The 14,295-nt window shown below is 36.9% G+C and overlaps 1 protein-coding gene across 17 annotated transcripts in view; it reads right to left on the bottom strand.

Annotated features, from left to right (window-relative positions):
* KMT2C (lysine methyltransferase 2C) overlaps window positions 1–14,295 on the bottom strand; it is a 298,256-nt gene that overhangs the window by 128,856 nt on the left and 155,105 nt on the right. For all 17 annotated transcript variants that reach the window (XM_031664996.1, XM_031664992.1, XM_031665006.1 and 14 more), the window contains 2 exons: window positions 6,539–6,710; window positions 4,587–4,701 (listed from right to left, as the gene is read on the bottom strand). In XM_031664996.1, coding sequence (XP_031520856.1) covers window positions 4,587–4,701; window positions 6,539–6,710 — 287 coding nt within the window. The remainder of the gene's footprint in view (window positions 1–4,586; window positions 4,702–6,538; window positions 6,711–14,295) is intronic.

The following is a 14,295-nucleotide window of genomic DNA, read 5'->3' as shown; positions in this document are numbered from 1 at the left end:
AGTTTAACATGTGAAAGAAGTATTCTTGCTTACAAAAGAAAGCAGAGGGCTAACTGGTAAATGTGGTGGGAGTGCTAGAGCTGGAAATGCATCATTTGCAACCAAAAGAAAGCAGGTTAAAATGGCATCATCAGGCAGTAAGTTTTTTGTTGCTGTTGTTTGAGATGGAGTCTATCTCTGTCACCCAGGCTGGAATGCAGTGGCATGAGCTCAGCTCACTGCAAACCTCTGCCTCCCGGGTTCAAGCGATTCTCCTGTCTCGGCATCCTGAGTAGTTGGAATTACAGGCAGCCGCTACCATGCCTGGCTAATTTTTGTACTTTTACTACAGACAGGGTTTCACCATGTTGGCCACGCTGATCTCAAACTCCTCACCTCAAGTGATTCGCCTTCAGCCTCCCAAAGTGCTGGGATTACAGGCGTGAACCACCACCCCTGGCCTAGGGAGTAAGTTTTTAAAATCTAGAAGGAAGTTCTGAGGAAAAGCAAGATATCTGCATGGTCTTAAAGTGTCTCCTCACATACTGCTTTATTAGATACAAAGGAGGAGGAAAAAGAAGAAATTTGGCAACAGCCTGACCAGGTGATTCCCATGAGGGAAAGTGGAATAATGTATGCTTCCAGCTGTGATACCTTGAGGATGGATCAGCACTTTGCAGTATTCTGGCCAATAATCCATGCCTCTCATCTAATCATAAGGGGATATCAAAGACAAAATGGGGAAATTTCTGTTTGAAAAAAGAAAAAAACAAGTATATTGGGAAGAACTCTATTCTTCAAAAATACCAATGACAAAAACTAAATCCTAGAACCTACTTGGAGGAAGGGGTAGGTTATGAATGACATAAGATCAAATGACATAATTGGAATACGGCTACACATACTACACTGATGTAAGTTTAGGAAGTTGACAGCAGGATTGTGATTTTTTAAGAATATTTCTATTATTAAGAAACACATACTGAAATAGTGGTAAAAAGGCGTAAGGTATGTAATTAACCCTCAAATGGTAGGGGACTGGGGGGAATAGAGACACACACATACATACACACACAAAGTGAGGGCATGCCCAATGATAATGAAATGCTAACAACTGATGAATCTAAGTAAATGGGATATGGGTATTATTTTTATTTTTTCCAACTTTTAGAGTTTGAACTTATTTTCAAGTAAAAATTTTCTAAAAATGCATAACACACCGACAGACAGACATTCTTGAGATAAAAATAGGACAAAGAAACCTATCTGACAACGACTGGTTTACAATAAAGATCCTGAAAAGATCACCCCGACTCCAGTTCACTACAGAGCAGCCCCAAACTAGACCGACAGCCCCTTGGGGGCACATCGATTTGCCCCCACATCTCCAGCCTTGACCACAGTGATATTCACACACAGTAAACACTCAAATGTTAAATGCAAACAAATGAGCAAATTATGACTCAAGACTACAGAGAGAACTACAGAAGAATTTAACAGCAGAGAAATACAATCATTCTTCAAATGGTTCAAAGGACAAACCTTCCAAACCATGAAAAACTCTATGGTAACTGTTTCTGTGCTCACTTTGTGTTAGGCATTGTGCTGCGCACTTTATAGACACCACTTCATTAAATCCAACACCCCTGTGAGGTAACTACTATCAACCTTCTATACACTGACTTACGGAAGTTATATAGGTAGCCAAAGATCATAAATTTAATAATTGAAGAAGCTGAAATTTGACTCCACAGCATAAGCTTTTAACCACCACATTATAGTGCCTTCAAAGAACAGAATAAAAAGATTAAGTACCCAATAGTATTCCCAGAAATTATGTATTTCTGTCACTCTGAAAGAGAACAGCAGATTACAAAGAGCAAATTAGAAAGGAGCACACCAAAGGGGAGACACAACAAGCTGAGAAAGAAACACAGAATTCTCTACTAGTTCTCAAGATAATGAAAACCGTAATAAAGAAGATTAAGAGCAGGAGACAAAAATTATCCAGCAGTTACTAGATGCTATTAGAGAGTGTAAAGAAGGTAATTTTTAAAGTAAATATATATTTTTAAAAGGGTGTTGGGGCGGGGGGGACAGGGACTCACACACATCTCCCAAAGCTTTCAGGAAGGAAAAAAAGGATTATGATTAAATTTTTTAAAGGAAGATTTTTCTTGTGACAGCATAAATTGAAAAAACTGAAGAAAATGTTTTCAGAGTATAAAAAAGAAAAATTTGTAATATGAAACATTATACTATGCCAAATTCTTATAGTCTAAAGGGAACAGTCTCTTTCAGACATGTAGGGGTTCAGAAAATTTGTAATTCTTTTTAAAGGAACATAACCAAGACTCCGAAAGATTGAGGGTAAAGTTGGAATTAACAGAGGAAATATATTTTTTGCAAGAAAATTGTGTCAAGGTTTATAATCTAGGTTAATCAAATCAAACAGAGAAAAGGGGAATAAAAACTTCATTTTCGGTGGGGAATGGGAGAGGAGAAAATTTATATATTTAACATTCATAATCATTTACATTCACAAAATGAGATTCTGAATTATAAATCATTGCGGGAAGTAAAAGAAGAGAAAAATAGAAAGAAATTGTATGAACAATTTTGCCTCAAAATAGCCAAGCATTTCAATTACAACCATCAATCCAGATACCTCTATTAAGCTTTTCAAAAGATACATTTAAAATAACACAAAAGAATCCAAAATAAAAAGATAACTATTCAACTGGCAAACTAACACCCTACGTGGCCATAGTGTCAGGCAAGACAAAATACCTGCCCTTCCTGATCCCTCAACAAAAAACACATTACATAGAATAAAGAACAATTTTATACTGGCAAAAAGCACAACATACTAACACTGGCCTGACCTACTTGCTAAATAACAGCCACAAGGTATTTGTTTAAAAATATGATAAACTGATAGGAACAATTAATAGTGGTCAATTGTAACAAATTGTTAAATCAACATGTCAAAAATAAGGTAAAAGGACTTCATCTAACTAAATGAAATTAATAAACACAAATGCTACACCTTTAAAAAGTCACTGCTTCAAGTATCAAAACATTTATTTTAAAAAACCTACTTTAAATTCTCTGATTAAATGAAATTAAAGCATAAATTAACATACTTCAGCACAACTTAAAAAAAGATAAAGCTGTTCTGTAAAGATATATACATACATAAAGTTACAAATACAATAAATTTGGCTTCAGCCAAAGCTATAGCCTAAGGTAAACTTACCGTCTTAAATGTCCTTTTTCCTTAGGGAAGGAAAGAAAATGAATTACAAATTCAACTTCGTATTAGAAGTAAAAAGGCAAGTAGAGGAACTGAGTGAAGAGTATAAATATGCAAATCAGTCAAACAGCAGAGTTTTTCCTTTCCAATAAGTCATTCAGCAAGAGAAGGAATCTGAACTACCTGAGGAAGCAGGCCAGAGGTCATCACAATTCTTCAGCCCTCAGGCTCCACTCCCCAGGTAGCCACAGCTGAGCACAGTTACCCAGCAGCTCTTTTTTTCCCCAGGAGAGAAGGCCCCTCCCCTCAATCCCCACCACTCAGGCAGAAGCCTAATAGAACTTGCTGAAGACCACAATAGAACCTGGTAATACGGCTTTCAGCTCTAGGTCCAAACCTCACTGGCAGGGGCAGGGCGCAGGTGCGGAATCTCTGCTTCTGCAGCCACCTCCTCCCCATCTTCCAGCCCTTCCCCCCCCCCCCCCCCCCCCCCCGCCCACCTCGGGAACCTGAGGTTCTGGCCACATCACCTTCCTTTCCCAGGCCCACCGCCTCCTCACTAGAAAAAGTAATTCCAAGAAGGGCAATGACGATGCTGTGCCTTCCACTCCTGCGCACGGGCCATCAGGCCCTCTCCAGCTCCAGGAAAAACCCGCTCCAGGCCCATGCAGCACCTGAGGGTCATCTCCATCCCTCAACCTCTTAACACCAGTAGCCCAGGAAGACTAAGCTTAAAAGCTAAACCACATCTCGGATTCCAAGGGTCATCTCCACCACCCCACTGCCCCCCACCCGGCTCTGAACACCTCACCCTGGAGGGGCAGAAGCCAAGTGAGGTAGGAAGTAAGTTAATAAGTTCATCGGCATATTTTATAATAGCTCAAAATTTTAAACAACCCAAATGTTCACCAACAGGTGATTCAATAAACAAATTGTGGTATCTCCAGCACTCAGTAATAAAAAAGAATCACTACTGACCTGTGCAGCAATACAGACGAATTTCAAAATAATTACACTGAGTTAAAGAAGCCAGACCAAAAACGAGTATATACTATATGAAGCTTTTATTAAACATTCTAGGAAGTGAATACTAATCTATAGTAGAAAAGCAGACTGGGAAGACAGAGGTGTTTGAACAGCCGCAAAGCAAGCCAACAGGCACCAGGAAACTTTTGGCGGTGATGACTATGTTCATTATCTTGAAGAGTGTACAGTTTATTGTATGTCAATTATAAGTCAATAAAGCTGTTTTTTAAAAAGCTGATGGTAATGTATAGATTTGAATAGGTATCCGACTCGTCTGTTCTCTATATAAAACAAACAGAGGATTTAAAAAAAATAAACAACTTACTTTGCATTTCCAGCCATTAGTTGGTACTGATTTCATAACTGGTTGAAGACAAAAAGTATGATACCCTTTGTCACACGTATCACACACTAGCATCTTGCTATCTTCTCCCGACTGTCTAAAAAATAAGATAGCATTAATGATGCCTTATCTTTAAACTTACGTTTTGTAACATAAGTAATCATGAAAATAATCAGTCCTGGGAATTGCACAGTTCATAAATACCTCAGTATCTGTTTTGTCTCTGCAGATAATAACAGAGGTAACCCTGCCATAAGGATTACCTCCTAAATGGTAATCTTTACTCAATGTTCACTTATGGTTAACTTGCTCTAGCCATTTTAGGATTCCTGCAAAGGAGGAAGAGTTAAGGCAAGATGAACAGCCTCTGGTCTCTTCTTTTAGAATATAACTTACGAGAGGAAGGTGCTATAACTGCTAGGTGCTACTGTGTGGAAAGGAACAAATCTTGAAAAGACACTGTCATATAATGTAAAGACGATCAAGTTTGGCATCAGATTTCTGTTTGTATTCAGGCTGCTGTTTTCTAGCTGTGTCACTGAACAACTTAGACTAAAGCTCTCTGAGTTTCAGGTATAAAACGGGAATAAAAAAGATTACTGTGAGAATTAAATGTAATGCAGGTTCAAGTGCTCAGAATGTCTATTAAGCAATTAAATGCTGAATAATTATTTCAAAATACAAACCCTGTCATAATTATTAAGAATTACAGTTGAAAACCTAAAACCTTTCTCTAAACACTCTTCTGCCCCCAAAGATTAGGCCCCTGTCCGATAGCATTATCTCTGTTGAGATTTTTGACTATTAATCACTTTCAGATACTATGATTTTAATGTCAAGAGGAGGGAAAAGAAAAAATGGGGAATGCAAGAAGAGTTGAGAGAGGAATCTCTGAACGAAATCTGGGGGATAAATAGAAGTCAACAGGAAGATGGGTCAGTTGGCCTCCAGTTATTATTCAGTTCAACCTCTACATAAAAAGTCACGTTTTATCTCTTCAGCTACATGGAAAGATCTTGGAGAAAAAGTACTCTTCCTTCAAGTTCTTTCAATCCTTCCCAAGAAACTGAGTGCAGATACAAGGTATCGAATAAATGTTTACTGATATTTTATCTAATTTTTACCAAAATATGAAGGTATGTAGTCCTATTTATGTCACATAACTCTAAGATATCAATGCTTATTTCTTATCAAATTAAATAATAAAAACAGACTGATCATGGCAGTTGGGCATAATTCTTGCTGGTTACAACAAAAATCCTCAGCCTGTAAATGAAGATGCTGGTAACATCCCCAAATCATCCAGGTCATTAGAATCATGGGGGTGCAAGGGGAAATCACAGAAAAGACTGGAGAAATGACCAAGAGATTAAATACAATAGGAAAAGATAACCCCCTTACAAATTTGTAAATGCCACATATTTCGTTTTGGAATTATGCTGACCAGGACCTACTCAAGGTGGCTTTTAGAGAGATGCAGATGTACATTAAAATAATAGAAACTGTCCTTCCTGGAATGGAAATTCAAACACATGACTGATTTTTTGGTTCAACTCTAATTCTTCTACTTCTGTAGTTAGAGGTTTAAATCCTATTAAATCTCCTCCCCAGTCCCCCTTAAGAAAAGCTGCTTTATTCTTCTAATGCATGTTTTAAATTGTTAACATCGCTTATTTTTTAAATTGTTGGCAAATTTAAATTAGCTTTTTAGACAACCAGAGCAATTTAAATTATTAAAATCAGTTTTGTTTAAACTTCTTTCAAAATAATATAAATGTTAATATCCAGTAATGTTTTAAAGTATGATGAAGTCACTCTGAATGAATATAGCTAAAATATGAACAACCTTTATTATACTACACAAACCTTTAGCACCTAGTAATAGGATCCCTCTTAAACTCAATACACAGCTTTGAATTGAAATTAAAACTTACTTGCAGTTCTGGCACACTTTGCACTCAGGACATTGCCAACCTGCACGTTTTAATGGAGTAACCGCTATATCCAGGCACATTCCATGATAGTGCTGACCACAAGTAGTACAAAAGAACTGATCTAAGAGGTCTCCCGGGCTGTCGCACACTGCACAGTTTGCATCTTCCTTTGCTATAATTAACAGTAAAACAATGAAATTGTTGTATAAGAATTTAAAATTTTTCTGACTTTACAGTAAAATCAGTCAAAAGGATTTGCATCATGAACCTTTCAGACATTTGAAGTTATTCACATTGAATTGTCATCTAATCAGAAAGACGTATCAATAAAAACACTAGGGAATTTAATCTAAATGTAACCACATTAAATTTAATCGTATAGTTTTGCAATTATTTGTGGCTATATCTACTTGAGACCATAAGCAGTTCTTTAATTTTCTATTCCTAATGCCAATGATAATGCTGGATACCTAATTAATGCTCAATATATGCTGACTGGAAAGAATCAAACAAGGAAAATACCAACTGAGAAACACTTTGCAGTGTAACATAAACATTTTCTTTGAATGTTAAATTTATTTTGAAATTACAAAATCAGATAAGAGACAAAATCAAGAAACATTAGTATCAATTAAACTAAGATGCTTCTTAAGCATAAACAGACTATTCAAATCACATAAGGGCTTTTTTTAATTACTGGAAAATGTCTTGTGTAGAAGAACATTAAAGACAGAAGCTACACATTCATACATAAACAATTACTTAATATACTAAATTATATATTCATCAATATTAATTTCTAGTTGTAAAAGCATTAAAATCCACATAATTATGGACATCATCCATCCCTAAATGTGGATTAAAACAAAATGTACTAACAGTTCTTTTAACATATAAAACAGAAAATAAATATAAGGATAAAGTGCCCTGCCAAATATACAATTAAACTTATGCATATTGAAAAATAAGAAGGAAAATAATTCTAAAATCATACCAATCTTAGATAATATATAAAAAAAATGCCTGTATATAACAAGTATCACAAAGTATATGAATCTTTTCATTTTTTGAGGGTTTGATCATTCCTATTATTGACTCATATGTTCTTTCTTTTCCAGTCAAGCATATCATACCAACCTTAGATAATATATACAAATATGCCTGTATTTAACAAGTATCACAAAGCCTATGAACCATTTTTTTTTCCTTTTTTTTTGAGACCGAGTTTCACTCTGTCACCTAGGCTAGAGTGCAGTGGCGTGATCTCGGCTTACTATAACCTCTGCCTCCCAGGTTCAAGGGATTTTCATGCCTCAGCCTCCCCAGTAGCTGGCATTACAGGCATGTGCCACCACACCCATCTAATTTTTATATTTTCAGTAGAGACGGGGGTTTGCCACATTGCCCAGGCTGGTCTCAAACTCCTGAGCTCAAGCAATCCTCCTGCCTCAGCCTCCCAAAGTGCTGTGATTGTAGGTGTGAGCTACTGCACTCAGCCTTTTTTCCATTTTTGGAAAGTTTGGTCAGTCCTATCAATTCCTCTCTGACTCATACGTCCTTTCTTTTCCAGTCAAGCATCTTAAAACAGAGTAAAAATATATTTCCTTTATTTGTACAGGAGTCTGCAAACTTTTCCTGAAAAGGGCCAGATAGTAAATATTTTAGGCTTTGTGAGCCACAGCAGTCTCTGACAAAAAGTCTACTTTTTGTTTTTATTTACACGCTTTTAAAAATGTAAAAATAATTCCTCGCTTGAGGGCAGTTACCAAAAAACCGGCTTCAAAATTTGGACGCTGGCTGGACCTCTGATACATTTCACAGAGGCTGGCTTAGCACCTACTACTCATCTGAAGCTACTTGAGTGAGGCTGCCAATGCACACAGGAAACCAGATGGTTACGTTTTAGTCTTTGGGTTTTTTTTTTTGCACTTTGTAGCATTTGCATTTCTAACCACTTCCACATTAAAATGCCCCCTTCCTTAGTTTCTATCATGGCAACTCTCTCCCAATTTCTCCTTAGGTTTTCCCCTACTTTCGTCTCATCCACCTTTGTTGGCTGGCTTTTGTACCTATGCAATCTTTCTAAATGCTGGAGTTTCTTAGGATTTCATCCTTTTCCTTCTTTCCTAATCCCCCATAGTTTCCCTTTGTGATCACATCAACTCTCACACCATAAAATGCCACCATGATTCCCAAATCTATACTATTGGCCCTAGAATTCTTTCGTAAGCCCCAAACCTTTATTCTTCAAGTCTTACTGGATCTCAATAGCCAGATGTTCTAATAATATTCCAACTCAACTGCTCAAAAGTGAAACTTTTTTAAAAAACCAAAACATCATCCATTTTTCTCAAGAATGGATAAAGGCAGAAACCTTAGTATCATTGTTGACACAGAACTCGGCCCTGACCCAACACATCCAGCCAGATCCCAATTCTTATGTATTAAACTTCCTATACATCGTTCTTCCTTATATGTTTATAGTTTAGTCTATCATACTAAGTTGGTGCAAAAGTAATTGCAGTTTTTGACATTACTTTTAATGGCAAAGACCGCAATTACCTTTGTACCTACCTAATATTCTGTCTTGCTAATTGCATTATCTTCTGCATCAAACCATCCATAGTTATGGTTCTGCCATCCTCTCTAAATCATTTTCTACACATCCAGAACAATCTTTCAAAAATGTAAATCTATTAACCTCTGTATAAATTAAAACTCTACCAATACCTCATTTTTCACCTAAAAGGAAATCAGAATTTTCAAGCATAAAGCAAAAAGGCCCTTATCTCCCTTTCCGACTGAATCTTAGAACAACTCCCTATTGTGTGGTCATGGTGGGTTGTCTGCCACGCACCTCACATAACCTGCTATTCATGTTTGTGTGGGTTGCACACATTCTGTTCCCTCTGCTTGAAATTTTGTGTTTCTGTCGAGCTCGCAGCCTTCAAAACTCTGCTCATGGCTGGGCACGGTGGCTCATGCCTATAATCCCAGCACTTTGGGAGGCCAAGGCAGGTGGATCACTTGAGGTCAGGAGTTCGAGACCAGCCTGGCCAACACGGTGAAACCCAATCTCAACTAAAAACACAAAATTAGCAGGGTATGGTGGCACACGCCTGTAGTCCCAGCTACTCAGGAGGCTGAGGCAGGAGAATCGCTCGAACCCGGGAGGTGGAGGCTGCAGTAACTGGAGTTTGCGCCACTGCACTCCAGCCTGGGCGACAGAGTGAGACTCTGTCTCAAAACAAACTCTGCACATTATTTCCTGAATACCTATTACCACACCCAAATATTATCCATTTAGTTGTTGAATATTACATTTTCCCATATGCTTATAAGAAACTTCTGTTACATAATCAATTAATTACAGCACAACTCTGTGAATCCTTGAAGGACAGGGGCCTTAACTTTTTTAACTTTGTATCCCCAACTGCCTAACATGAATCAAGTCTTATTGAACATATTTTAAGTGAAGGACTTAACTGCTAAAATCACTTTTAAATGGCTCCTAAAGTGACAGGCATTTAAAATAAATCATTAATCTAAAAATGAAAGCGTCATAAATTAGTTCATTTTTGATAGAAAGGACATAATTGGGATAATTTATTTTTCTTAATATTAAAGAGTACCAGTATTTATCTTTCAAAACATGTACATTTAAAAATTGATCTCTTTTTGCTCACCTTAAAACTGTTTAAAAATTAGGGGAATACTTAACTAATTATCAGAAACTAATTATCAGATAATCAATTCATTTTTCTATTATACTTTCCTAGGAACACTAAAATGCTTCTGTGAAACTTCCTAGAGTTTGCTCCCCTGACACTTCAACTTGCCATGGCAGCTACTAGGGACATGTGGTTTCTGAATAAGTGAAATGTGATTAGTTCAAATTGAGGTGTGCAGTAAACATAACATTCACACTGGATTCCAAAATCTTAATAGGGGAAAAAAGTCAAGTCTCTCAAAATTTGAAATATTACTATTCTGGATGATTGAATTAAATAAAATTTATTACAATTATTCCCAAATGTTTCCTTTTACTCTTTTTAACATGCCGACTAGAAAAATTACTTATGTTGCTCACATTATATTTACACTGCACAGCACTGTTTATACAACAAAGCCCACTCTGCAACAAGACAACTGTCACTGTCACAAAACTCACTTTTCTTTTTTTTTCTTTTTTTAGACGGAGTCTTGCTCTGTTGCCCAGGCTGGAGTGCAGTGGCCGGATCTCAGCTCACTGCAAGCTCCGCCTCCCGGGTTCACGCCATTCTCCTACCTCAGCCTCCCGAGTAGCTGGGACTACAGGTGCCCGCCAACTCGCCCGGCTAGTTTTTTTGCATTTTTTTAGTAGAGACGGGGTTTCACTGTGTTAGCCAGGATGGTCTCGATCTCCTGACCTTGTGATCCGCCCGTCTCGGCCTCCCAAAGTGCTGGGATTACAGGCTTGAGGCACCGCGCCCGGCAAAACTCACTTTTTAAACTATGATGATTTCCACCAATTCCTTACTGACAACCTTGCTGTGTTACTGGATTACTATGGATCACTGGTAATGAATTAGTCAAAGAAAAACATCCATGTAATACATCTGGTGCAAAAACACCTAATATGCCTTCCTTATGTGAAAAACAATAATCTTTAAAAGCACTACACAAACAAATGAGGTTGGTTCCAACCCTCCCAGTCAGGGAGAAGATGTGTGGGAATACTGAAACAACCTTTTGGAGGTCATGTATAAGAAGATTATCGATACTACTAGATAGCTTTGGTGTCATGTCAGAAATTAACTATGTATATTTAGAAACACATATGTCTGTAAGCCAGAGACATTAAGTTTAAATACTCAACTAAGAAATTTTTCTTTAAACAGCTGAAAAAGCAAAAAGTCAGGCTATAACTAAAGATAATTTAAGAGGGGACAGGAGTAAAATCCAGGTCTACGTGGCTTCTAAGATCAGGCTCTTGACTACTAATCAAATTGACTCCTCAGCAAACTTCACTACTCATCAACGAAAGTGATGAGTATTTGAGTATACACAAAAGTAGACATGAAATGCCAACAGTGGCATACAATGAAGAAGCTAAATGAAGTAAGGGGAGCAAGGTTCTTATGGCAAAAGAAAAGTGAGAGGAAACAAAATAATCATCTTTGGAGAAAGTCATTTCCTAAGAGACAGCTGAAAAAAGAGAAGAGGGAAATAAAAAAGACAAAAACATTGAGCTTAAATTAGAATGGAGCTTATCATAGATCCTTAAACTTGATGAAGCTATTGCTTAAGAAAGTCCAGACAACACGTAAGAATAAAAGCATTGGTGAACAGCAACAAAAGTTAAAATAGCTGTCATATAGTGTGAATTTAAGAAGGACCAAATCGGCATTGCTTTCTAATTTCCATCAAACCCTATCATCTGCCAATTTTCATTACTGGCAGGACACTGTGCTGGGTGATTTGCCTATGAAAGGGAATCTCTGGAAAGAAAAAATAAATCATGGATGTCATTCAAAGAGGCTAGACCATATCATTGGCAGGTAGATAAGAAAGGTCAGAGGACTGACAGAATTTAGGGTAAAAGAAAAGCAGCAGGACTTAATGTCAAGAAATACAAAGATAACCAAAGAAAAGAGGCTGGAGTTAAAGCTTAAGTGAAGTAAAAGGAATTAAGCTAAATGATGAGTAAATACATTGAGGAACAGGGGGTGAATTAAGATATGTAGCATTTCCATGTTTAAACCCTGCAAAGACTTCTCACTGCAGACTGAATAGAACCCAAACTCCTTCCCTTGCTTACAAGGCCTACATGATCTAGCTTTTGTTCGCCTTGATGATGTCTCTACTACCCACCTAGTAGGCTACTACGCTCCAAGTAAAATGACATGCTATCTGTTCATGAATCATGCCAAGTCCATTCCTCAAGGTCTGTGTAGTAGTCTGTTCCCTCTCCCTGGAATGCTCTTTCCTCCTGGTCAGGAGTTCAAGACCAGTCTAGCCAACACAGTGAAATTCCATCTCTACTAAAAACACAAAAAATTAGCCGGGTGTGGTGGTATGCGCCTGTAATCCCAGCTATTTGGGAGGCTGAGGCAGGAGAAATCACATAAGCCCGGGAGCCGGAGTTTGCAGTAAGCCGAGATCACACCATTGCATTCCAGCCCAGGTGACAGTGCGAGACTCCATCTCAAAAATAAATAAATAAATAAATAAATAACCCCAGAGAAATCTAATTTAGTCATTTAGGCCTTGATTTTACACCACTGACTTAGTTTGAAGGCTGTTATAAGAACCAGCTCTATGAAACTGATATTTTTCTACTACAAGGTGGCTATACTTTAAGACAATTTTTCATTGCATTGTATCAAGTGACGTCTTATTATATCATTATATCAAGTGACGTCTTGCTATAAATATTAAGAATCAGATTAAGGGTTCATATTTCCTTCTTTGTACTGACTGCTAAAAAGGTATAGGGCCAAATTTGTGGTTACGTCTAAAATTATATTTTGGGGGGGGAGTCTCTATTACCTTCATATTTAGCCTATCTAAATTTTCCATTGTCAAATTTCCTTACTTATTTTTAGTTTTATCCTATTGCTCATGTATTTTTATGAGTCTCTATAAGTCTATTTTGGAAAAAGGCAGAGTACTCATAATTTTAGTATATCTTTTAGCTTTATGTTGCCATAAACCTTTCATTACATACATGATCAACAATAGCAAATTATCTCACCTCAGTACTTATTCTACTATTCTGCAAACTGATTTATGATTGCTAACATTAACTGAAGGTATACACTATTAGAACACAGTTTTCAGTAGAAAGTAGCACTGCCATTAAGTAATAAAATGTTCTAACATTAGGAAAACATTCTTATAAAAGTTTGCATGTTGTTTACTGAGGTCTAAAGCATAACTACAAAAGGCTGAATAAAACTCAGATGCTTACACACACACACAATTGTTTGATTGAGATGACAAAGTCTATTTATTATACCGCCCAGAATATAATCCACTCTGATAACTGCCAGTTTACGTACCTGCTGAAGTCACTTGGTACATAAACAGTAGCCGTACCAGTTGCTGGGCATGGAAGTTCTTTTCTTCCAGATTTAAGAGGGTGCATCCAAAGCATTTTAAAACTCTAAATCCCTTATTTATTCGCCTAAATATAAGTTAAAATTTAAGTTTGCCTTGCCTATAATTTGTCTGGACACTAGGTTACTAAGGGCAGTATGATTACATATGTGAACACAAAATAATTTTAACAGAAAATGAAATCATTGTACGAAACAAAGATAAGGGATAATGATCATGTAGACGAACTGTATTTGAGATTAGTTTAAGCCTGGGGTAACTATGTTTATGTTTCACAGACCTGGAGAAGACAGGAAAAAAGCTTTTATCAACATTGCTAAGGAACAGGTAAAAGTTAACATTAGGTAACTGAGAGGTGACATAAAAAAGATTGAATAAAATATCACGGAGATTTCATAATGAGATTGGAAATTCAACAGACTACAGGAAAAAAATCCCAAAACATACATGCTCACTGGGAAAACACATAGTAAGAAAAAGGAGAGATCTCTCTTTAATGATACAATAGTAAAGAGTTATAATTTCCTGTATAATGTAAATTTCAAGCACTTAAACATTTTCATTGAATTATAAAATACTATTTGGAAAAGAAAGAAAAACTGCACAACTGCAAATTACAGATGACCAAGATAGACGAATCATGAAAAGGTGCTAGC

Source organism: Papio anubis, chromosome 4 (assembly GCF_008728515.1).
Source record: "Papio anubis isolate 15944 chromosome 4, Panubis1.0, whole genome shotgun sequence".
Classification (NCBI taxonomy): Eukaryota; Metazoa; Chordata; class Mammalia; order Primates; family Cercopithecidae; genus Papio; species Papio anubis.
Note: the sequence above shows the minus strand (reverse complement) of the source record. Positions and strands in the feature narration are given on the sequence as shown.